This window comes from Colias philodice, chromosome 13 (genome assembly GCF_061535455.1).
Source record: "Colias philodice isolate Cphi_HAF_F1 chromosome 13, ilColPhil1 Martin Lab GWU primary, whole genome shotgun sequence".
Lineage (NCBI taxonomy): Eukaryota > Metazoa > Arthropoda > Insecta > Lepidoptera > Pieridae > Colias > Colias philodice.
Genome location: NC_143098.1, coordinates 723,952 through 751,821, shown reverse-complemented (window position 1 = coordinate 751,821; position 27,870 = coordinate 723,952). Strand labels below are relative to the sequence as shown.

General features: G+C 36.0%; 1 protein-coding gene across 1 annotated transcript in view; it reads left to right on the top strand.

The window, feature by feature from the left end:
* The first annotated feature begins 3,886 nt into the window (after positions 1–3,886).
* Positions 3,887–27,870, top strand: part of LOC149483161 (metabotropic glutamate receptor 2-like) — a 77,833-nt gene continuing 53,849 nt past the window's right edge. Inside the window, exons 1-5 of the mRNA XM_089702196.1 lie at positions 3,887–4,486; positions 4,836–4,978; positions 9,240–9,326; positions 12,112–12,195; positions 20,835–20,979. Of these exons, the coding sequence (XP_089558322.1) occupies positions 3,940–4,486; positions 4,836–4,978; positions 9,240–9,326; positions 12,112–12,195; positions 20,835–20,979 (1,006 nt within the window). The 5' untranslated portion in view covers positions 3,887–3,939. The remainder of the gene's footprint in view (positions 4,487–4,835; positions 4,979–9,239; positions 9,327–12,111; positions 12,196–20,834; positions 20,980–27,870) is intronic.

Sequence of the window (27,870 nt, the reverse complement as noted above, 5' to 3'; positions counted from 1 at the left end):
TTACTTGATAATCGATTGAGAAAAACTTCGAGAAATAAGTTATGATGTTTATGAGTCAAAATAAAACATTAATTACTTATTATCAAATGATACGCCTTGCTCTTATATTTTATAAGTCGTTAACAAACTTTAAATGTGCGTAAAATAAAACACACAATAAACGAATTTTTTATAAATATATATTTTAAACAAAGCTAGATTACAATACAGACACACATAGAAGAAGAAACTAACTCATCCCAAAATAACTTCAAGACCTACGCATTGTGTCTAAAATTGAATAACTTTTGAATAGAAATTCTATATCTTATACCATGCATTAAGTTTCACTAAACCCTCTTTGACCCATAAATGGTATTTTAGTAAAGCATTCTTACACCAAATTGGGTTCCAGATAAGGGCTCTGACGTCACTCCACAGATTATATTCGTACCCTTTTAATTAACTTCAAGATGGCCGCTACCAAAGCCTTTTGTCATGAAAATGCTGATACTGGAACGGTATTAATTAATCATTAAATAGATGGAAGTTATCTGTCCTAGCTAAGAGCATTAAGAGATAGTGTCAAGAATTTTGAACGAAGATTTTATAGGTAGCTTAAAAACAAAAATTTCAGATGAAAATCTATTCCAAAACAGACTTAACGTCTTTCTAATAAGGTCCTATTTTCCTTGAGCAGAGATGAATGTATTAAGAAGCATTATTATCCACACATTAGTATTTGAAAACACATACAAATATTTAACGTAAAATAATAATTAAGTCTTTTTACTAAAGTCCGGTCGCGGAGCAGGAAGAATTTCGTACATTAACCTGTTATTACCTGTCACTGTCACTCCCTTGTAAAAATAATGTGTCTTGCTCGCACAGGTGCAATGACCGCCGTCCTTAGGGATTGTAAACCTTTAACCTGAGAGCGTAAGGTTTGTGTTTGCTTGATTGGTGTCAGGTGTTCAATTATGATTTTGTGAATTCAAAATTTATAAGAATAAACCTCAAACTCTTTATGTCCAATCAAAATCCGCCTAAGTCGAAATCGCGTGTTAGACTAACGTATTCTGTAATATTGTACATAGTAAATTATTTTTTGAAAAATAAGGTCATAAAGAAGTTTCACTTCTTATGTGTGTACACGCACACTTTTTTTTATATAATATATCGTGGTTATTGGAAAAGTTAAAATGTAACTAACTAATAAGTATTGTAAATGAATAAAGGACATTAATTTAATAAATTAGTAAAAAACATTTTCTCCTCCAAATATTTCATGTAAACTGCACTTCATTCAAAAATGTTTGTGACCACTGTCAGTAGGTAAAGAGGTCATTGTACGAAATTCTTTCTGCTCCGCGACCGGACTTTAGCAGATACAATCTTTGCACCAAAACATTTCTTGAAACAAAACTTCCACCACATATTTCCGAAAAGCAACGTATTAAATAAATAGACTGTAACATAAAATAAACATTTATAACATCACCAAATTTTATAAATATAGAAAGTATCTAAAAATTGATCACGTTTCATAATATCACCAATTTTGGGGGTTTATTCCAAAGGTCACTCCTTACTTGAAAGGTCACACCGTCGTCACACTATTAGAACTTAATAAGACACTTTGACACTTCATCATTTTCGTATATATGTATATTTGCAAGAACAGCAAAACTGAGTCCAATTTACTTTGCCACTATTTTGTACACTTTCCTTAATTTATCAACCACTCATAACATTTTTATATTTGGCTAGCTGTGCCCCGCGGTTTCACCCGCATTGCTCCACTCCTGTTGGTCTTAGGGTGATGATATATAGCCTATAACCTTCCTCGATAAATGGGCTATCTAACACTGAAAGAATTTTTCAAATCGGACTAGTAGTTCCTGAGATTAGCGCGTTCAAACAAACAAACAAACTCTTCAGCTTTATAATATTAGTATAGATACATTGTTACGATACTTCAGTATTGCCTTGTATTCTAATAATGATAATGCTATAAAAGAAAATAAGACGTTGGGCAGTCTAATTCTTTCAGTCAGTCTTTTTCTAGAACGATATTAGGTATAACTTTTCAGTTGAAAGGTAAATGATGAACAATAAAAATTTCAAAGATTCTACAGATTTTTGCTAACCATTTTTTTAAGCTATTGCATAGCTTCTATCGCGGGCCTTGAGCGCGGGGACCGAATCTAGAAATTCCGTAACGAAAAAACCTCACGCTCCCCACTCCGACGGGCACGGAGGTGTGGCTTGAAGGCATAGCATGCAATAGCTTTACCGCGGCAGTCCCCGAGTGCCACACCTATTTTGTCTCAAAGGACACTATAATAAATGTATCCTGATGTAACAACATTTGCCGGGTCTGCTAGTACCTAAATTATATTAATTACCTCTACATTTGCCTCTACGCGATCTTGTTCAGTGCTTTAATTGAGAATAATTAACTTCACAAAACTGAGTTATTCAAATATCCTATAATATCCTACTGTTATTATAAACTTGGTAGTTTGCGAGCATAGAAGCTATTATACACAGCTATAATTAAACGCATCTTTATTTATTTACATACTGTGCTGCGCGTGGACGGATCCGCGGGCAAAATAATTGTTTATAAAGATCATGTGTTATTTTAATGTATGACCTATATTACTGTAAAGTTTCGTACAAGTCCTACCAGTAGTTATTCCCTGAAAGAGTAACTAGCATACATCCATCCTCACAAACTTTCGCATTGTAATATTAGTTGGTTTATACGTTGTTACAGACGTTATAAGTCTAATTACATACATTTTTTACTCAAATAACTGAAGCCGCAACTTTTCTGGGTCCAATTTAACACGTGAATACAAAACTGTACCATTATAAGATCCAGTTTCTTTGGTCATTTCGCAAGTAACTATTAGAGTCAGTAAATTGTATTAGTTTTTGGGACGTTGATTGATGTTACTATTTATGGGGACCATTGTTTTTGGCGCATCGTTAGCGGTTTGTTTTCTTATTTCATTATTTTAGATCTGATGGTCTGTGATAGTTTTCTTCACAGGGGTCAAAAGTTTAGGTAGTTAAATTTAAAATGAACAACTAGAAACCTTCATGAGTGACGCAAATATATATTTTTTGATTTTGAAAGTTTCCAAGATTCTTCAAATTCTGTTGTTCTTGTTTTATGTTTACAAATAAGTAATGTACATACAAATGAAAAATATCTCCCCTCTTAAATCCTACATTTTTTTTCCTGTACACATTATTTTGAAAGTTGACGCATATTTTTGCATGTTTTATTTTAAATCGAACCAATAAGGCCAATATTTCTAAGATTCATTGAATAATGATTAGAGAAAATGTAATAACTTAATAAAGGCCTTTTAAATCTGCAATAAAGGACGCCGAATTTAATTACATTTAGACCACTAAAAACGAATGTTCTAAAAGCTTTTTAAAAAAGTGTGGATGACACCATAAAATTTAATCTATTGTGAAATATATTGGGCGGAGTTACACTATAAATTGCCAATAATCTTCTGACAGGTTTAGCCATTTATTTTTATCTCTCTCATACATCTACGTATCACGTTAACCCCAAAATCCCTGTTGATATATCATGGCCAGATACTTTCAATGATTCATTCTCATTAATAATGGATTTTATGGAAATAAATTATGGTAACCTCTGTGATTATCCATTATAATTCGTTAGCAGGATTAACATAGATAAGAATGACCTAAGTAATTAAATACATATTTTTACACAACAGGAAATAATATTATGGATAATGCGTAACTTTCCTATCACTTGAAAAACAAAAAACAACATCAACTATAATAATTCATTTTCTATCATCGTATTTTAATTCATTTTTTATTTTGTTTCAGACACAATGACCAACTTACAATCAACATAACAAAATTCAACAACGATGGTGTGAGGGAGACGCCACTACCATGCATCCCTCTCCAACCTGGTTGGCCACGTCGTTGCTCTTCATCCTACAGCACTCAGAAATGAGACACAGCATAGACGAGCCAAAACACCACCACAGACACCGGCACAAAATAGATTTAGACCCCTATATGTACACGCCATACTACGACCCTATACCCAACTTTAAAGACATTTATTTAGATAGGAGCCTCGTAGATTACGAAATAGTTGCACTAGATAATGATAGTAAAAACGAATGGATGCCCAATGACCATGTGGGTGAACTGAATAAGAAACACCAGCATTGGCCAATAAAGAGAGAAGCTGTAATCGAAGGGGATCTGGTGCTTGGTGGTTTGATGATGGTCCATGAAAGGTCGGAGAGCATGACATGTGGTCCAGTGATGCCTCAGGGGGGAGTGCAGGCGTTGGAGACGATGTTGTATACGCTAGATATCATAAATCACAAGTTAAAACTGATCCCCGGTGTGACGATTGGCGCTCATGTTTTGGATGATTGTGATCGGGATACGTATGGACTTGAAATGGCTGTGGATTTTATTAAAGGTTAGTAGAAGAATTTGGTGATAGGAATGAAATAAATCTTACATATTCTACCTGATTAATTATTTTTCAATAATGCTCAAAGACTTTTAACAAACTAGCTGTGCCCCGCTCCTATTGGTCTTAACGTAATATAGCTTTCCTCGATAAATTGACTGTAAAATCAGTGAAATAATTTTTCATAACTGACCCGTGGTTCCTAAGATAAGCACGTTCAGCCAAACAAACAAACTCAAATGAGAGATATCACTATTATTACGTTAAAAAGTATTTTAAATGTGATTTATATATAAAATCCTTTTAACTAAATCGATTAACATAATTTATATCGAATACTAATCATCATCCCCAGGGTCTATAAGTAATATAGATGACGCAGAATACGCATGCAACGCGACCGCTATGAGGAAGGTCATCTCCGGAGTGGTGGGAGCAGCGTCCAGCGTCACGTCCGTGCAGGTTGCCAACCTCCTGCGACTGTTTAAGATACCACAGGTATACCTAGACCCATGTTAAATGTATACTATTTATTTATTTAAAACTTCGGTACAGTTTTACACAAAGGAAACCTTACTACTACTCAAAGAAATAGAAAGAGCACCACTTTTTAGGCGGCCTTATAACTTACTAGCTGTGCTTCGCGGTTTTACCCGCAGTGCTCCGTTCCTGTTGGTCTTAGCGAGATGATATATAGCCTATAGCCTTCCTCGATAAATGGGCTATCTAACACTGAAAGAATTTTTCAAATCGGACTAAAAGTTCCCGATATTAGCGCGTTCAAATAAACAAACGAACTCTTCAGCTTTATAATTTTAAAGTATAGATTAGTGATCTATCCACAAGGCAATTTACAGTGGTGTATGTTCTGGTTTTTATTGAACGTGTAACTAGCGTACTGATTAATGTAATCTAATTATTAAAATAATAATAGTTAATAAAAACTAAAAAACACGCTTTTTATAGAAAACCGAGCTAAAAAATAGAAAATTTTATCAAATTAGTGTATTGTCATCGGTCCTCAATAAATCTACAAAGTTTGAACGAAATCTGGCCGTTTAAAGTGGGTCAAAATCGCGCCCAAAGAAGTCGGTTACAAACTTACAAACATACAGGTGAAGCTAATATAAAGCGTGTAAAAACGATGTGTATATTAAATCTGAACTGACGAATCACGATAAATACTTTCTTATAAGCTTTTTGCTCTATTTGCAATACTTTCGTGTCCAAATAAACTTATAATATCTATTATCCAAGTATTGTATCGCATATATTTACCCAAGATCCTGATTTCCTGATGTAATTCAAGATAAATAGAACACAGCAATTAGAGCGCAGATGTGTTTGATGCTTTGCCTGCTTATAAAATGGCTACAATTTCTGTAAGAAAATAAGCAGTATCTTATACTTATAGAAATTGAAACTAATAAGTAGTTATACTATTAAAAATGGTTTTTTTATATTTCTCTATGGACAACGGCTATTCTATGGGATGTAGAGTCATATAAAATTTGCATGTGTTTCACCAAACTGACAAACATTTTCTACTAGCTTTCCCCCCGCGGCTTCGACCGCGTTTTCAAAGAAAAACCCGCATAGTTACCGTTTCCGTTGGATTTCCGGGATACAACCTATCCTATGTGTTAATCCTCTATATGTGTGCTAATTTTCATTGTAATCGGTTCAGTACTATTTGCGTGAAAGAGCAACAAACATACATACACATACACACATCCATCCTCACAAACTTTCGCATTTATAATATAAGTAGGAAGTAGGATGTACCTTAAATTAATTACACCTTACAAGAACAACCCCTACTTACTGTACTTACCTACACCTGAGTCTCTATTTATTCGTGAATCACTCAACCAAATTCAACTCGTTACTGTATTATTTAGATCTTTTTCCACAAACCATTGTATTGTTCAGTTTCATAATACCCTCAAATAAGATACAATACAAGCGATTCTACAAGATAATGGCGTAATTTGGAGATTGGACCTTTGTGCTCGTTGAATCTTGTTTTTTGGTTGTAATTGGATATAGGACCTTATATGAGAGTTTTTTATAACACGGGAGAGTATTTAACATTAGCTACATAATGTTAACTAGTCAAATTTAATAGGTACATATTATATATGAAAAGACAGTGGAAAATATGAATATATGTATAATAAAAAATGGATCGCCAAATCGCTAAGCGTAAAACTCGAGAGCGGCTCGATCATTTTCCCAAAATTTTTACATTTTTGTAAGGCGCAAGGAAGGTTTTTATGGAAAGAAAACACGAAAAAAGGGCAGAAGAATATCTGCCGGGGAAGAAAGATATTCATTTATACCATTTAGGTAATGCAAATGTACGTTGTTAAGTATCAAATAATATATAGAGCAATAACAGTAACTAAGAATATTTTGCTGCAAATCCACTGTATATATTAAGTAATTACTTATTTAAGTTTTTTTACTAACGAAACGCAAGGTAAATATGGATAAATTAATATATATTCCCACATGGTAAAAAGAGTAAAATTCATGAAAACCACGAAATTACAGCCACGACTTCGCTTCCCTTGCGTTTAATTAAAATATTCATTCGGTATTTTTGCACGAACGTAAATAATGACAATCCGAGAATGTATTAAAACGATCCTAAAGTACGATTACATGTTTCTGTACAAATATTTGGATTATAATATTACTAGCTGTTCCCCGCGGTTTCACCCGCATTGCTCTGCTCCTATTGGTCTTAGCGTGATGATATATAGCCTACTAGCTTTCCGCCCCCGGCTTCGCCCGCGTTTTCAAAGAAAAACCCGTTCCCGTAGGATTTCCGGGATAAAACCTATCCTATGTCCTTTCTCGGGTATCAAAATATCTCTATACCAAATTTCATGCAAATTGGTTCAGTAGTTAAGGCGTGATTGAGTAACAGACAGACAGAGTTACTTTCGCATTTATAATATTAGTATGGATAGTATGGATGATAAAAGTATACATTATACAATACACATTTGTTGTCTTTAGTGTTTATCCACCCTTATATTACAAAAGTTTGTATAAATAGATGATTTTGTTCTCTAAAGAGTTCAATATAACCGATTTTGCGAATATTTGATATAAATAATGTAGATTGTGACTTGAAATAACATATATTATAGGCTTTTCATGAGTATTCCACGAATCAAGTGAGCTGTATTTTCTATTCTATGAATATGTGAAGAACTTATTTCTATGAAAGTACCTACTGTAGTGAAGTTCTCGGTAGTAAATCGTAAATCCGTTGATAATTGACGAATAACTAAAAACTTAGTTTTTAGTTAGTAACAACATAAACAATATCATTCACTAGCTGTGGCTCGCGGTCTCACCCGCATTGCAACACCATCATCTCGATAGATAGGCTATATTTAGAAATATAGCCTATCTATCGAGGTCACTGTTAGCAGTGAAATAATTTTTCAAATCGGACCCGTAGTTCCTGAGATTAGCGCGTTCAAACAAACTCTTCAGCTTTACAACATAAGTATAGATATCATTGAAAACTACTCTAAGCTTACAAAATTAATATTTTCTGTTACAATTTTCAAATTTCAAAACAAACAAAACATCTGACTCTCACAAAAACGAACGAAAACTTTATTGACCGTAAAAACGTGAAATCAACTAGTAAAGTCGAACCACAAATTGAATCAACCTCCGACCCCAGAAAGTTGATGAAATAAAATAAAAGGTACAAGAGGGAAAGAGGCAACTTTAGAAGAGTGCGTTTGAGGTTATGTTTCTACTTTGCTTTACCTTTGACTGTAATTGCTAAGCAATTTCGATAATGTGCTATCGATCGTGGAACTCAAGATTTTTGAACATACTTTCGACTCGAACGCTTTTGAAGTAATGACTTAAATTACTGGGCTTGAAGGTTAATTCGTAATTATCAGAGTTCAACTTGATTTAAGTATTTAATACGACATCTCACGTCTACATACATTTAAAATCCTACTAATATTATAAATTCAAAAAGTTTGTGAGGATGTGTATGTGTGTGTTTGTTACTTTTTCACGCAAATACTACTGAACCGATTACAATGAAATTTGGCACACATATTAAAGGTAACTTGGATTAACACATAGGATAGGTTTTATACCAGAATCTCGCGGGAACGGGAACTATGAGGGTTTTTCTTTAAAAACGCGTGCAAAGCCGCGGGCGGAAAGCTAGTATGGAAAGAAAGCAAGGTACATCTGCTGGCTAGCTAGTATAATATAAAATTGCTTAAACTAATTAACATTAACATAGTACCATCCTTTTACTTTCTTCCAGTAAAAAGTGTATTTGTATGCGTGTGTGTGGTCGAGTGTATTTTACTATCTGACCCATCAGACATTTTCCTGTTATAAAGTTAGCATGGTCGTTAATTTTCCTCTCATTTGTAACTTTCCGTGCAACTTTACTAATGTTTTCTTTCATGAGAAACTTCTCCTGATAGTAAAAAACACAACAAAATAAAAATAAGTGAATTAGTTCCCGCCTGATGCAGAAATAAGAAATAATTAAGAGAAGTAGTTGAAAAATAAAACACACGCACATAAATTATATCCTTGATAAGTGTACAAAGTTTGAAATTAATTATAATGCTGCTAAAAGCGTGGTAAAAGTAGAGATTCATTTTTATTAGAGATACTAGATATAAAAAAGATTATTTATCAAATAAGAGAATTTATAAACAGAATTATTTATTTAAATTTTTTTTATTCACAGGTTTCCTTCTTTTCAACATCTCCTGAATTGTCGAACAAAGCCAGATTTGAATACTTCACGCGTACAATACCTTCTGATCTTCATCAGGTAAATGTTTTATTTCATGTTAATTATTTCTAACATTTTGTTTTTTGTTTTCAAAATTACATCAAGATAAAAACTTTGCCAACAGCTATGAGTACTTTTTTAACTTGTCAGTTTCTTAATTAAACAATAAATATATTTTTCTAAATATAACTTACAATAATTTTCCACTTGTAGCATTAATTATATCATTGAACAACAGATCCAATCCCTACTCTAATAATTCTAAACTATGATTTCGATACACATTTTCCTATTAGGCTTTTATCAAAGACTAATTCTATCAAGAATTAATTCGATCAAGAAAATAAATACATAATACCTAAAAAGCTAGTGGAATCCGGGAGCGGAAGGGGCGGAGCGCCCCGGGCTACCGGTCCAGGGCCTCTAAATGCTCCTTCATCAAATATTAAACAAGTTTTGAAAAGAATGCTGAAGCTGCTGTAAAATAAATTATAAGTAAAATCAGACTACGCGCTATCAAATGATTAAATACTACCTTTAAATTTGTACAGCATATTAATATCGCAATAAAAATAATATTTTGTCTTAACAAAGGTGAAAACTTTATGATTTTTACAATGAATTTTATAGTTATCCACATACAGACAAAAAGGATTAAATTCTTACTAATATAAAATTTCGTTCGTCGCATTAGAGCGATTTTATGATATGATTTTTGTGTGTCTGTTTCTGTGTCTGAAGATAATATTAGGAAGCTAAAGAGTGATGGCTACTTCTAATTACTTACTTACTTACATTTGAATTTTGACTTCTACTTCTGAATACAGCTATGAATGATTAATCAAAAATGAAATGAATGAATTCATGAATTGAACACATGAAGCTAATAATTTAGAAATTTATCTTTTTCGGGCCTCTGTTATTCTTACTCCGTCTCTGTTCGAATGGATCCTCATTACGTCAGGCACGTATAACTTTATGATCATCGATCTCGTAGCCTCCCGGGACTGTGATGTGATTGATCGCGCCGCTCATAATTATGGCATCACTGTACAGAATGAATGTATGAATTTTATTAATTTTGCGTAAATTGGAATTTTTAAGAAGCTGACAGATTATTTATTCTAATATTTTGGATACGCTTTTTGATCATCGTGTCTAATAGATAGAATAATATTTACAACTAGTTCGTGAAATAGTTTCTGCAGAGAAGAGAGACTCTATAGTTACTTTTTTCAAATTAATACTAACTTTGGCCCCTGCTTTGCTCAAGAGGTGACCTCACAAAATCAAAGTAGGTACTATTCTAGCTTATAATGTTGATTTCCGTGCCAAACTTCATCCAGATCCATTTTGCATACCTACACAAACATTAACTTTTACAATAGTAGTAGAAGTCATTATTATTTCAGATTGTATTTCTCATATTTTTAACCGACCAAAAAAAAGGACGAGGTTCTTAACTTCTCGTTTTCTACAAAACGCAAATATTACTTTTAAATGTGCAAAATTAAACACCCAGATACGTTAAATAAACATAAGCATTTCTACCCAATTCTAAAGGGTACACTCCCTAAAAATCAACAGAAAAAGGATTAAAACTTCAGTACGAATTAATTCCTGTTGAACTAATCTCAGTAATGAATTTAAGCACATTTCGCCAACTCCACTAACTTGAATCGTCAGCGTAACAACTTATTAATTCTGTTTGAACAATCACAATCTGTTTTACATTATTGTACATTGTCACTCGGTTGTTAATAATCTAGTACTGTTTGTTATATTCAATGGGAATGTTGATGTCTGTCTGTATTTTGAAGTATTAAGAGTCAGAGTTTAGATTGGGACATTTTGTTTATTTGATAAATGTTTTTTGAAACGTCTTTAGGCGCGTTGAGAGTAAAATTTCAAGGTCACATCATGGCAATACCGTCACGCCATGGAGTAAGGTGACGATTTTGAATCTTGCCAAAGAAGTTTCACTTCTAACACGTGTGCTCGGCATACACGCTCCTTTTTATAATAAATCATAAATAATAAATATATAATCGGCCTTTTTTAGATTTTCATTTCAATAGAAAATCCATTCTAAATAATAATAAGTAGGTACATAGATAATATTATCAAGTAAAAGTCAGATTCGCAATATTTTACTAGAAACATAATTTACTAAACATATTTCGTTCGGATACCATGAAATAATAACCAAGAAGTCACTTTGGTTGTGTTATTTAAATTTTTAATCAAAGTTCTGTATCGCAAATGTCGAATTAAAATTTTTTGTACAAAACAATTGCCGAATCCAAAGTTCAAATTGAAATGACAGGACAGTCGCAAAGCTAAAATGAAATTAGACGCTGTTCCGAACAAAGGTTTTTAAAAACTTCGTTGAATAAAATTTTAGCGAACCTAACGGATAAATAAAATAAAAATTGTCACCTTTGCTATTTTTATATTACTCATAATATTTTTATTTATTTTCTTGGAATAAACAGGAAATTATTCACATTCAAATTATTATTTTGGCTCTATAAATATTTTTTTTTGGTATATAAATACAAATTGCATTACAATATAACATCTTTATAATTATATCAATATTAATACGAAAATATAAAATTCATTTAACGTTCAATAATACCTATGTCAAACACAAATCGTATTTTTTTTAATTCTATTCAGACAACATATAAAACCTTCGTGGAACGTCAACAATTATTCGCCTTAAGCACTGGCACAAAATAATGCAACTTAAAAAAAAGAAGAAAAAAACAAAAACTTTCTAGAATGTTCGGTTAGTTTAATTAAATTATGTCTCTTGCAGGTTCGGGCGATGGTGGAAATTGTGAAAAAACTGGGATGGAGTTACGTATCTATTATTTACGAGGAATCCAGTTATGGAATTAAGGTGAGTTTTAACTGAGAAATGTTTTTAATTTGTAGTTTGTGTTTTTAATGTTCCATTTTTAAATGTAACGATTACAGTCATGTTATAAGTGGTTGATGAATGACTAACTATTATAAGTTGATAAATTGCAGAGATTCTTTCGTTTTTTGTCTGTAGATGATAGTCAGATTGTCTGCTGTTTGTAGATGATAATTGTTTTAATTATTTTTCAAACAGTAGATAAAATATGAGAATTAAATATGTGAATTTCCATTTATATAATATACTAGCTTCCGCCCGCGGTTTCGCCCGCGTATTATTTGATAAAAAGTAGTTCTTTCTCAGTGTCTAAAAATTGTCTGTGCCAAATTTCATCAAAATCGGTTGAGAGGTTTAAGCGGGAAAGCGTAACAGACAGACAGAGTTACTTTCGCATTTATATTATTAGTAGGGATTTTATAATTTACTTTACACGTATTATTACTACCAATTTAATAAGATACAAGGAATATAATAAGAATCCTTAAATATGAAAGACATGATATCTCATCATCCCAGACTTATCACTACAATATAATATAGAGAAATCATCAAACGCATAAGGAAGCTAAAAATCTAATAATTTTTGATAAAAGCTAATAATCGTCAACTCCATGAAAAGACATTGAGATAATATTAATAGGAGACGACACCGCCTACATCACTTATGTTCCACTCAACATACGTCATGTGACGTATGTTGAGCGGTATTTTTTAATGGTTTTAAAGTGAAACGCATCAAACATGCCTTCGTGTGTGTTACGATATTGCACAAATAATACAAATAATACGGAAAAGTGCAAAGGAATAACTTTCATCGTTAAGTACCTAACTAAATAATAATTTTTAAAACTTAGTTAGAGCAAAAAAATGGCGCACAGATTTTGTTCGTGGTGTCTCCTCCATACGTAGTAATATTATCTCAATGTGAAAAGATTATTTTTTTCAAAATCTACAACACTTTATCGAAATAACACGATGTTTACGTTATAAATTTATAATACTTCAACCAATACTTTATTTTTTTAGTAAAATATGTAATAGCAATAATCCAGATTGCAAATAATTCCTGTATTTATGTGCCTAGCGTAAATAATAGCTATATTTATTAATTAAAATAACGAAATACGCCTATAAACATGAATATATTTGTAAAACATTAATTGTTTGTTTAACAAGCAATTTCATCTTATCTCTCCAGTAATTTCATTGATACTTATAATATAGTAAGCATTCCGTAGATATATTTTCAACCGACTTCAAAAAAGGAGTGGGTCCTCGGGTTTTTTTTTTATTTTTTACCTTCGAACTTTCGGTTGGCGAACCGATATTGATCATTCTTTTTTATTTTTTGGTGCGGGAAACACCAGCATGTGTAGTTCTATTTAAAATATGGTTCAGTTCAATTTGAAGGTGCTTTAGCTTTTTTTATAACTATAGTAAAAACGATGGCCTTTTCCCTTTTCTTTAAAATATATCCTTATTTTATAAAGCTGAAGAGTTTGTTTGTTTGAACACACTAATCTCGGGAACTACTGGTCCGATTTGAAAAATTCTTTCGGTGTTTGGATAGCCCATTTATCTAGGAATATATCATCTCGCTAAGACCAACAAGAGCGGAGCACTGCGGGTAAAACCACGGAGCACCGGAAGCTAGTTTGTCATATTGTTTAGATTTCCAAAGATCTTTTGCTACTATTAAGTACTGCAGTATACAAACGTAGTACAATCTCACATATATATCATTTTCATCTTTAGTATTCAGACACCTTTAAGTTTTCCTAGAAATAACGTCAAGGAAAACATCTCACTATTAACGCAAAGTGTAAGCAAAGGGTTTGTCTTTGTACAAATAATGAGGTACAAAGCGAGGCTTTGTAGAATAAAACTTGAATTGCAATGCTTGTTATTGAAAACAAAGAAACGCTTGCAAAAACGTTAAGGATTGATATTGAGCATATTAAAACATCACCATTTTTTTTTCATTTAAAGAAAGGATATTACAAACATAAAAAATACTTAAATGTAAAAATATATATGATAATGTTTGTTATAAATGTTATAGTCTAAATCCGTATCTGTCATTATGTTCGCAATAAACTTAAAAACTAATGTACCAATTTTCATTATATTTTCACCAATTGATAGCTTGCTTCTCGAGGAAGATTTAAGTATAGGCGAAACTGCGGGCGGAAAGGTAGTATGTGATAGAACTTCTAAAATATGTATGTTAGTCAAGTGTCCTATAAATGTCCACATTATAAGAAAAATATATTGCAATACTTAAACCTGAGTAAGTACTCTACTTAGTCCTTGAATTAAACGTAGATATTTTACTATAAAGAATTTCTCAGAATCAACCCAGAGTTTAGAATTATACCAAGATTATGGTAATTGGCTTGTCTCTTATTCCTTAAAGGAGAAACAGAATTGTTTTTCAAATGTAAATGGGTATATTTGGTTATCTGATGTTAAAGTGATAATTCAATTCGTCTCTATTATGTATGACGTTTTGAAGTCGATTTATAATTACTAACTACCTATAACCAGAGATAGTCTATAACTACAGAACATCTGAACGGGTTAATTATTATTATTAATTCGTTTGTTTTGTCTCCACTACAATAACGATAATAAAGGTTTACTTAAAAATTACAAAAATCTATAATTATGTGTTTTTTGTTTAATATAAAAAATAATTCTTGTGGAGCCGGGTCAAATATTTAGCGATTTATTAATAACAAGCGGAACAATGTCGGAATAAATCGGCATAACGCAAGATACAGGCTTTGCAGTAACCAACCTGCATACTGAATGTTGATGGACGATAGTATTGTATAGCTTTGGGAAGTCTGACGAGATTGTTTGTTGGCTCGGTCAATTGCACGGTCTCCTATGTTAGAAATGATGTGTTCGTTTATTGTGGTTAGGTTTAGCTGTCCGGTGTCTCAGTTGGTCAGTAAAATTTGAGTTTCGATTTGACTTAGAATAGGTAATAATAGGATAAAAATGCATAGCATCACAAGACTTAAAATTATAAGGGCTGCTATATGCCTTTGATTTGATAAAATGCAGCAAACGACCGATTTCTTCACTTCACAAAAACGCAAACCATTGTAGGCTTTAAATTGTAAGGAAAAAGTATAAGAAGAACCTGTATTTAATCCAACTGAATTAAATTTGTTTGTTTCCAATAGTAAAAAATAGCTTGAAAGTTATCTGCAACATTTTAGTGGGAAGAAGTTGGCACGCTTTTTGTTTAATATATCTCTTACTGCGCCCAATTTAACCACATTTATCGAGCCGGTTTACTTTTACTTACATTTTTAGAGGATTAAAAATCTCTAAATATTGTTACGAAACAATTTATTTCTTTTCAAAATATTCAAGAAAGGAAATTATAATATTTTCTACGAGATTATGTTGTGGAGACAACATTTCCTGGTTGAACTGCTTTGTAAGATCTGACAAGATTGCTCGCTCGTGGTCCATACTGCAATTTCCTTTCAGGCCAGATATTAATATTTTTTATAGGACAAATGGCCCGGCTTAATAGTTTTCATATTTATATACACCTTCGATAATATTCAATGCGACATCAACCTAACCAAGAAATTAAAGCTTTTCCCTTTTTTACTTTTCTTCAATTTTTACTCGTTTCAAAGTCCATATTCTATTCAATTAATAGTTTATGTTTAATTTACCTCTTCGGCTATCTATTCGTATACAACGCCTAAGCCATTGTGATCTACTCCCTAGTGATCTGCAGCATTAATGAACTAGGGGATTAACTTAGATGAGATGATTGAGTGCCTCTGAGACTAAAAAGTAATTACCAATGTATGCACTACAATTTCGCTACACCAATCCTGAATATGTACGATAATCAATCCACATCTACAACCAATAAATAATTAATGTTTATACGCAAATATTCGATCAATCTTAGCAATTAAATCAAGTACTGATAGAACAAAAGGTAGAATTGAACCTTTTGTTTCTATATAACCACACAGCAATAGAAACCGTATTATGGTAAATTTACAACTGAGCTGGTATATCCAAGATTAAGTTACCCAGCTTTGGCAAAGCCTGAATGGAGCGCGACCCTTGAATCAAAAGATATTTCACTTAAATATAAATAGTCCTCAACCCAAATGGCACATTCGAAGTTTCTTCAATACAATGTCCAAACCTCTAACATTTCCGGAAGGTCCGGAAGGGTAGCCTTTATCCTTTTGGCCTTGAAAATTCAAGATGCTCATGAAATACATACCACTTTACAAATAGCATCATATATTATTCCAAGAGACGAACTGTAAAGGCCCCTTTGTGTAGTTTAAGGATTGTGGTCGTGGTGAACAGCCGATTTAAATAAAACAACAGTAGGTGAAAGGACGATGTTGTTTTTGCCACCCATGCCATACCCAACAAGACCCTTGTTATGTCTTTTAATAGTTTTCACAAGCAAAAACAAACTTATGAAACTTCTCTTAATACAGCCAGTAATTTTCAGGTCATAATATCTTAATACTATTATAAAGGCGAAAGTTTGTAAGTATGGATGTATGGATGTATGGATGTTTGTTACTCTTTCACGTAAAAACTACTGAATCGATTACAATGAAATTTAGCACACATATAGAGGGTAACTTGGATTAACACATAGGATAGGTTTTATCCCGGAAATCCCACGGGAACGGGAACTATGCGGGTTTTCCTTTGAAAACGCGGGCGAAGCCGCGGGCGGAAATCTAGTCACAAATAAAATGTTGTTAATGTGTCTATTTTAACATGACTTAACGGACAAGTTCAAATTAACCTCTATTTGTATATTCAAGTTCAATTAACCCAACTCCTTGTCATCGAGGGATAAAATATTATTATCACAGGGCTTCATTTCATTGTTAGCAGATCCATATTATTCGAAGGACATACCGAGTGAGGCACTTAAACATTTCTCTATTAAATTACGCGAGAATTAAGTCATTTACATTTGTAATTCATAATTTATGCTATCTGTGAGCTCTTCGCTCCTTTTTAGATGGAGGATTAGAGGATTTGCACGTAATTTGGTGCGAAATTCACGTAACAAAAGTAGGTACATCAGGATGAATTTATTGCAAGCTAAATTCGTTTTCTGGAAAAGCCGAAAGATTATATCTGAAAGTAGTTGAAAAAGTATTTCATGTAGATAGGGGATGTTATGGCCAAATGTTTAAGAGGCAATTTTTTTGTGAAATGCATCGAAAAATTATATAACAAAATGTGAAGTTACGGAAATAAGCAGTATTAAAGTTAGGTACAGAGGAATACAGAAAACTATTATTTTATTATAAACTTGTATACATTTATTACAGAGTAATGCAGTGCTAAATCAGGATAAATAAATCTGTTTTAAAGCTTTAAATATACAAATCTTTATGATAATAATTCTTGTAACGTGACGTTGGAAATTCAGATCGCAGTCACTTGCAGATCCTTTACGTGACTTAAATCGAATCGTAGAAAATACAAACGTGCCTACAAAGTAAAACAGATCTTCATTCGATGAGACAGAGATTTCAATATCCGGCTGCCAAAGTAAAATTACGTACGAACGTACTCACTTCATAACTCGTACATTAGTTATGAGAACAAAACGAACTTGTAGCGACGTAAAATAGAAGTTTCTGGACACATTTAGCTTGGAAAGGTAAAAATTTGTCGTGCAAAGTTTCGCAAGAAGTTATTGCAACCATTATCAGAATGGAATAGTTCGGAGCCCAATTTCTGCCTTTCTGCCATACTTCGGTAGCTGTACAAGTATTGAACTAATGGGAGAGTTGTGGACTTTAAAAGTGCATTTATCAGGAAATCAGTAGGAATTATTAGGGTTTCTCGTGAATCGAGTGGAGCATAAAAATTTATTGCTTCTATTCTTTATTGCAGATTCTTAGGAAATCTTTACTTGGATCGTAAATGTTCTGGAGATAATAGATAGTAGATATTTAATCGTGAATTATTATACTGAACCACCTGGACCATTAATTTCATTGATAGTGTTATTATTTTTAGTTTCTCGGACTGTTTTTTTATTAATGACTCAATTCTTTAATATTTATTTTCTTTAACTTCAATCAATCAATCAATCAATCAATCAAATTTATTTATTATTAAACATACATACATACAATTACAATTACAATTTATTACAATATACAATTAATATTCATGTAAAATTATGTAATTATATAAATAAAAGGCTACCAAAACAATTTATACAAGCCAATGTTTCCCTAGCTAGGTTACTGGGCAACCTGTGTTTAGGAGAAACAGCTTGCCTCTAAAATAAATTCACAAAAAGCCTCTTAGCAAATACTTAATTATAATTAAAATTGGTTAGAATAGAGAGTAGAGAAAAAAAAAATATGTATAAATTTAAGATGTGAGAATGCTGGTGTGTCGTATGAAACTGTATCGTATGAAAGTATATATATTTGTGCGTGTAAGTGTGTGTGTGTGTGTGTGTGTGTGTGTGTGTGTGTGTGTCTGAAATATTATATTGTATTTAAGCAAGAGTCACGTTTACACTTTAAGCCAGTATCTCAAGAAGTTGTTCTGTCTCGTCATAAGTTTTTCCTAATAGAAAGACGCGTACGGTTAATTTACATTTAGAATACGGTAAGGCATAGATGCTAAGACTATCATTAATTTTGTTATACAAATAGGGTCCGAGGAAGTAAAAGAACCTCTTGGTGAACCTGCTATATGGCCGAGGAACAGTGCAGATTTTGTTCTTTCGTCGAAACGAGATTGTAACTAGAGGTGTTAATCGGTGTTGTAAAATAATAGTCTGTAAAATAAAATGTTGTCTAACGGTGAGAACCTTCCAATCTTTGTACAGGTCGGTTGTACAATACTGCATAGGTTTAAACGTGGAGACTTTCATAACTGCTCTTTGAGCCACCTCGAGGGGCTTCAGTATGGTTTTTGCGGCACCTCCCCAACATACAATACAGTATGTGACAATAGATTCGCACAAGGCATAGTAGACGGTGCGTAGAACGGCAGTGTTCGTGACGTGTCTCAAATTTTTAAAAATATAAATAAGTTTTCTGACCCTAGTTGTTAGGAGACCAATATGAGTTTTATAATTTAAAAGTTTATCCAGAGTTATGCCCAAGTATCTAATATTATCTACAGAATTAATGGTTGGACAGTGACACAGAGCTGTTGTTGGCATGTGACAGGAGTGAGCTTTTACTGAAATTGGTGTTTGAGGTTGTGACTTTGAAGAAAGAGAAAAGGTTATTAGTTTTGTTTTAGAAGTATTCAATGTCAGGGTGTTAGTAATAAGCCACTCATGTATATAGTTAAAGCCATTTTGTGCGGTATTTTGAAGTTCAGACCACGAATTTGCGAAGAATGTTACAGCAGTGTCATCTGCAAAGGATACTATCTTAGCGTTAGGTATATAGGCATTACAAAGATCGTTAATGAAGACAAGAAATAAGGTGGGTCCAAGTATACTCCCTTGAGGTACACCAAAGTGAATAGGAAGCTCCTTACTTGTGTAAGCTCCTATTTTTACCATTTGTGTTCGAGTCGCTAGGTAGCTCCTAAAGTAGTCCAGTTGCGAGCCTCGTATACCCATTATTTCGAGTTTATTTAGAAGCGTGGAAGTTCGAATGGTATCGAAGGCCTTGGCGAGGTCGAGGAATATTGTAAGAACCTTGTTTTGTGAGTTCAACTTATTGACAATGAAAGTTGTAAGTTCCTGAACTGCATCGGTGGTGCTTTTATTTCTCCTAAAACCAAATTGTTGACATGAGATAAGTTTGAAATTTTCTAAGTAGTTTATTAGTCTATTATTTACCAAGCGCTCAAGAACCTTCGACAACGCAGTGAGGACTGCTATGGGGCGATAGTTACCAGGAGAAGCTTTTTCTCCTCCTTTGTATATCGGGTGTACGATAGCTTTTTTAAAAGAGCTGGGAAAAGTAGAAGTTTGGAAGCTCAGGTTGAAAATATAGGTTAGGACAGGGGCCAAAGTTGTTGACTTGTACAAACTAATACTTTTGCTCAAATGTCTGATTAACACTTTCAAAATGATAGTGATCCTCGTTCATAATCGTATCATATAATATCTAAACAACTGTATCATTATTATTTTCAGTTAAATTATTATTTTTAAATAATAATTATTGCATTGTACATTAGATTAGTTTCAAGATATTACATAACAATATTCCTGTACAATTTGCTCCTGTCAGATACACTCATATGAGAAACATGAGAAATGCATTCATTTAGTTTTGAATAAAGGTTCTTCTTTAGAATATTATGTTTCAAACAGATTCACTTGCACGTAACTGATTTTAATTAATATTCAATTATATATTTGAAGTGCTATTTGTCGATTTCTAGGCTATAAAATAGTCGGCTATCACAAACGTTAAAATTACTGGGACTAGGTATGACGGCATACGTGATCCCATATCGTTGAAATTAAAAGGCTTCATCAAAAAGTGTCAAATAGGCTATCAGAAACATTGTACCTAGTGATCTAGTAAAAATCGCATAATATTAATTATCAATATCATCAATAATCAATCAATTAAAAATTTCATATCTTACAGGCGTTTGAAGAATTAGAAGCGCTCCTGGCTCGGAATGGTATATGCATAGCTGTCAAGGAGAAATTGGTGAAAGATTCCGGTGTAGCTGATGAAGGATCCTATGATGAGATCGTGCAGAAGCTGTTGACTAAACCGAGAGCAAGAGGTAAGTGAAGAACGTGATTAATAATAATAGTTTAGCAGATTTTGATTTAGCACTTGATTTTACGCGAGTATTATACATTTAGAAATTAAAGATTTTTAACGGAATTTAAACGCGATTTATTCATTATATTAACTATAATCCCGACGTTACGCACACAGTGCAGAGAGCGAGGTCACGGGGAGACTATTAAAAAACTTTAATTTCTAGATTTTGATTTGTTAGGAAGGCCATAAAAAAGATATCGATAAAATTAATCATTTCTACACACGTACAAGCTTTGCGTTTATTAAATATCTATAAAAAATATATTCATTTACTAGGAGCTTTTTTAGTCCTAATGCTTTTAAAAGTAAAATTGCATTTAATGAGTCCTTCTAACCATAGTAACTTTTCTTTAGTGGTCAAATAATTTCTTAATTTGATAAAGTAGTTTAACTGACCTGGTAATAAATACGTTTAATTAAGACGGACACAATACTGAAACAACAGGAAAACATAAAATGTTACGTTTCTTTATGTAATTTATTGCAGAAACTGTTTGGGTCTGTCGTCAAATATACAACGCAAAAAACACTGACTAAGAAGCCCTTAAGGTCGTCGCACACCTGAGCGATACAAAAATCCATATTTTTATTAAAAACTTATTTCTTCTCCATATATTTTATTTGTTCTTTTTTAAACTGAACTGAACAATGAACATAATATTAATTATATTTATAACAATCATAATTGTATCTACTGTTTTTTACCATTAGTATTCCACATCACTCACTAAACAAAATGATTTCCATCTTCTGCTCGCCTGTAGCTTCATATTAGGAATTGCTTCTTCGTTTAGTCAATCTTTGTTCAATATCCCTTCAAATAAAATAATAAGTAAAATTATAAATGCACAAAAAAAAATTTAGGTAAAACACATTACTTGGTAACTAGAGATTTTTTAAGCAAATAAAAAGTGAAAAGACTTGATGAGGCGTAAAATATTATGCATCAAAAATTCGAATACGAATATGTTCTGTTATACGCTAACCCTTGTAGGTAAGGTAACAGCTGGCGACTGGGCCGTGTAGCCTAACCCTTCGCAAATTTTATAGTAAATTGACCGGACCATTCTGATATAAAAAATATTATTATGGCCGAAGCCTTTTCCAAGCCTTTGTAATTTGAAACAAATTTTGTTACAAATTATGTAGCTTTAATTTAATTTAATTTATTTATTTATGGAACACACAACAATAAATACACATTACATTATATATATAGGATGACATTGTCTAATTACATAATTGTATCTTATGTATTTATCAATTATAGGTGTACACAACATTCACATTAATAACACTTATACAATTAAACAAAATAGAAAGAAAAACATAATCAATATACTAAATTTTTATATACTACTGGAAAAACTGTGAATAATTTGATGCTTATACTGTGCGAGGGATCCGAAAAATATATCAAGATCTGGTAAGAGCATTATTTGTTGGTTATAAGTAGCACACAGTCTCGATAATGGAGCATGTTTGCCTAGGTTAGTTTTGCAAACTGGAACACAAAAAAGGTGTTTTACCGGTTTTCTGGGAAGGCGATACGGTATCTGAAAAGCGATGTTAGAAATAATGTCCTCGCAGACAACAGCACCGTTTACACATTTATGGAGAAATAGTAAATCGTGTAATTTGCGACGGTCACGTAACGAAATCATTTTAAAAAAATCTAAGCGTTCACCATATGGGCAGCGATGTGATATACCTCGAGAGGTAAAAGCCAAGTGTCTCGTAAAGGAACGCTGAATAGTTTCAATACGCTGCGAATGTACGGCATAGTAGGGATTCCATACCACACAAGCAAACTCGAGGTGACTGCGAACCAGAGAATTATATAGAACTATTTTAGTTGATGTCCTAAAATGTGAGTCATGTCTTTTAATAAAGCCCAACATCCGTGCTGCATTTTTGATAATATTGTCTAGGTGAGATGTTAACCTAAGTCCGCTATCTAAAGTGACGCCAAGATCCACAATTTGAGTATTTTCAGTTAGTGCAACATTTTCTATATTATATTTAGAATGCAGTAGTGATTTTTTTCGCGTAAATCTTATGTAAGAACATTTTTTGGAGTTGATGACCATATAGTTAGCTTTACACCAGATTGCTATGTTGTCTAAATCATCCTGAATAGCATTTACGTCTGATAAATTTTCGATCGATTTATAGATTTTTAAGTCGTCAGCAAAGAGAGCATAGTGGCAATGTTTGATGCAGTCAGAAATATCATTAATATAAGTAAGAAATAGCAGTGGACCCAAGTGGGACCCCTGTGGGACTCCAGATGTTGCAGTAAACATACTCGACTTAAAACCCTTCACAACCACTTCCTGCGATCTATTATAAAGGTAAGATGCGAACCATTTCAAAATGGAACCTGATACACCGTAATTCTTTAATTTTATGAGCAGTGTTTCATGATCAACCTTATCAAAAGCGCTGCTGAAGTCCGTGTAGATCGCGTCAACTTGGCCTCCGTTATCCAGTACATTCGTTATGTCAGACAAGAATTATAATAGCTTTTTTCGTTTAGTGAAAATAAGGTCCTTTTTTTTTTTTTTTTTATCGTTGGGAAATGCATTTACGCATCCCCCTCTACAGTTTTACTGCCCGAGGGGGTATGTGGGACTCGCATGAAGCCATACCCACTAAAACCCAACGGTGGCCACCGTTCATCTTCGGCGACAGGGGTTAACAGCCAGGCCTTGTACCCCTGCCGCCTACGTGGTGAGTGCCGCAACTGGGCGACTCGCCCAAGCCCCTAATTTGGCAATAGGCGACGGTATCGCATAATGATAACGCTGCCCTATTGCCGGGCTATCCACCCTCTGTCGCAGGGGGGGGCCGGTTTACTTGCAGCGAGCATATCTGCAGTATGCTCGTCTCTACGTAAACCTCCCCCTGTGCTTAGTTGTTAGCTCTTGTTTCAGGGCAGACGTTGGACATACTGACGCCTCCGTCTACCAGGTCTCCGTCGACGCAGAGGATCCGCCGCTGGGTCATTTTCCCGGGCCCTCTCCGCATCTTCTTTCGCCTTCATTATGGTTTCGCAGAAGGCTGCGACCATCCCCCATTTCGCGTCATCAGCGACCATCATCTTCACAAGGTCATGCAGGGTTAGATTGTTGTTCGCTCCCAGCAAGCCCTCGAGCGACCTTCTTTCGGATGTCCAGGCTGGACACTCGACTAGCGTATGTAGGGCCGTGTCTAATTGGCTGCTGCAGTGGTGGCAAGAGGGGGCCGGTTCACGTCCAATCCTATGCAGGTAGCTGCCGAAGCATCCATGCCCCGACAGGACCTGCACAAGTCGGTAGCTGAGTGCCCCCCACCCTCTCTCTACCCACTCTCTTAGCACCGGGCTTATCGCGCTGAGAGTCCAGGCCCCCACGCACGATGCGTTCAGTTCCCGACTCCATTCTCGGAACACCGCGTCTCGAGCTTCCTGCTTCCAGGCATCGAGCGTTTCGGAGGTCAGCTCTAAGCCCCTCCCTCTTGCTTCCGCTCTACGCCAGTAGACATCCGCCAGGGCGGCCGCTTCGAGGTGCCAGGGTGCAGTTCCGGCTATAACACACACCGCATCATACGAAACAGTGCGATACGCCCTTGCAACCCTTATGGCTATCACTCGCTGCGACCGCCTCAGCACAATAGTATTGCGCGTTAAAAGCTTGTCCGCCCATACCGGGCACCCGTACAGCGCCTGTGAGCGCATAACTCCAGCAAAGAGTCGGCGACATGCTCCGCTCGGCCCTGCAATATTCGGCATAATGCGGCAGAGAGCCGCTGCCGTGGTGCTGAGCTTTGTAGCCAGTGCCGAAAAGTGAGCTTGGAATGTCCATCGCGGATCGAGTACCAGACCGAGGTATTTCAGCCTGGACCCAATCCGGATGGGCACCCCACTCACCACAATATCTTCCCCGGTTGGTGGAGCCCTCCGATGGCCGTGAAACCATATAGCCTCCGATTTCTCGAGTGCTACTTTTAGCCCAAGACTTTTGATTTTGGCGACCACCTGTGCCACCCCAGCCGTAGCTCGTAGTCGCGCCTCCCTATAGTCCCGGCCAGTAGACACGACTAGAGTATCATCGGCGTAACAGATGGCGCTAACGCCTTGCGGCAGCACTCCTCGAAGCACGTGGTTGTATCCGATGTTCCACAGAAGAGGTCCCAAAACAGAACCCTGTGGAACACCGCATGCAACCCTATGACTACCCCAACCATGTTGACCGGGAAAGATAATTTTGCGTCCACCAAGATATGAACGGATGATGCGTCGGAGATAGAGCGGTAGATGATGTTGAGCAAGACCGTCTAGGATTTTGTCCCAGGGCAAAGTGTTAAACGCATTGGAGATATCCAAAGATACTGCCAGTGCAACCCCACCCTGGGAAACACACTCTTCACTTATATCTCGCAGGCGGGCTATGGCGTCTACTGTACTCCGCCTACGCCTAAAGCCATATTGGGCTTCATCAAGGTCCGGTCCTGTTTGCGCCAGATGGTTTTGGATACGGTTGGATATGATACGCTCAAGGAGCTTGCCAGCTTCGTCCAACAGAACAATTGGCCTATAGGCTGATGGTGAATCAGCCGGTTTGCCACTCTTTTTTAGTAGAACAAGTCGACCCACCTTCCATCGTTCTGGGAACCTTCCGTTCTTAAAACATTCTGTCAGTAGTTCGCAGAATCGTTGGGCCAATCCTTGTGAGAGGGCAAGTGACCACACTCTTCCATGCACGCCATCGGGCCCCGGGGCGGTACATTTCCTTTTCAGGCGTTGTACCGCCATATCTAATTCGGTTAGGGACACGTCCGGAATAGGTGCCGCGCAGGCTAGGTCACCTTGGTCACTGCATCGGTCCGAGTGCTCCGTTGCATTTCGACCCGGGAAGAGTGAAGACACCACCTTTCTAAGCAGTGCCGGCTCCAACCTAGCTGTTAATGGTGGAGCCCAAGGCCGTAGTTTATTCATGACCAGCCTGTAGGGACGCCCCCAGGGGTCAAGGCTCAGTGTCTCCAGCAATTCGGCCCATGCCCTCTCCTTAGCGGTCGCTATGGACTCTCTAAGAACCTTCTTAGCGTCTTGGTATACTGTATACCGCTCAGATTCCTCGACAATGGAGTAGTCTGCCCGCCTCCTCCTTTGTCTGTATTTTGTGTAACGGCGTCTGGCGGTAACACAGGCTGCACGAAGCTGCGCAAGTTCTGGTGACCACCAATAAACTTTATTATGTGGCGGAGATGGTTTAACTCTAGACATTGCGGCGTCTGATATGTGTGTCATCGTTGCCGCAAACCATTCCGCCTCAGCGTCCACGTTTATAGAGTCGGGTTTCGGACACCACGCACTAACTATAGATGCCAGTTCCAGTAAGTGTCTGTTCAAGGACTTGAGGGACCATCTCGGGCCAGATTCGACAGGCGCAGACCTGTTGCCGTGTAGATTTGATGTTGTTTGCATAACATCAAATCGGATGTATTTGTGGTCCGACAGAGTCTCCACCTCCGACAAAACCTTCCAACCACGAACTCGATGTGCCAGGGTGGGACTTGCAAACGCAACATCCACGACTGACCCTCCCTGCATGCGCACACATGTATTCTCGGTGCCCTGGTTGAGAGGGACCAGATTTTGAGCTGCGATCCATTCGACTAGAATGTCTCCGCGAGCATCCGTGGTAGAGGAACCCCACACGGCAGATTTGGCGTTTAAGTCCCCTGCAATGACAATTTGGTGAGGGCGACCCCATTGAATCATGGAGTTTACTTCCCCCAAGAACGCTTCGAACTCAGCAAGCGTTTTGTTTGGTGAGAAGTAAACTCCAATTACCACCATGTCAGTCAGTTTCGCGGCTACACATCCATGACCCTTCCTGTGCGCACAGATTTGAGGTGATCCTTCCGATTGCATTATGATCAGGGCAGCAACCTCGTCTAGATCCCCGACCCAGTTGTCTCGCTCCGATGGAACTGCATAAGGTTCCGAAAGAATTCCGATGTGTATGGACCACTGTGCCAGGCTCTGCATCAGTAGATCCTGAGCCCTGGCACAGTGGTTCAGGTTGGATTGTAGAATCCGAAGCGCCATCCTATGCTGTGACGGTTTCCATAACCTCCACAGTCGCTTCATTTGCCTGGGAGTCTGCAATGTGTCTCTTAGGCCGAGCTTTAGACGCTTTCATATTCGGGGCAGCGCAGCCGTTACCGCCTAAGCGGTGGTCTGCTTTTCTGCCTGCTGCTATGCATACTGCGCAGTTTGGCTTGGCGGTACAGATGGCAGCTTTGTGGTCTGGCTGCCCACAGCGATAACATAGATGACTGCGATCGCACTCCGTGGTGCAGCGGTTGGCCACGTGCCCCACTTCCAGGCATCGAAAGCAACGCATCTCTCGTGGTTCCTGTACCCTTACTCTTGCCGCCACCCAACCGACGAGAAAGCGTGTCTCGGTAAGTTTTTTGGCCACTGTTACAGGGCAGTTTACCCACGCTCCATAAAGCCCAGTTCTATCTTGGCGTATTTGGCTGACCCGTATTTGGTCCACAAGGCATTCTCCCTTTGTTACTATGGCGTCCTTTAAATCGTTCTCTGTAACGGACGCATCTAAGCCCGAAACACGTAGGTCCGCCATTTTCACTGGTCTTGAGACTTTGATGTTCTTGTCTTTAAAGATTGTCTTCAGTTTACTTGCCAGTAAATCAGCCTTTTCTCCGCTACCGGGCCCAGGAATCTGGATTACTGTGGCCCCGGTGATTGCCTGTCGAAACTTTACGCAATCTATTCCGGCCTCCTTGAGGTCAACTTTAGCTCTCGCCTCCTTGATAGCTGTGGCGTATGTTATGC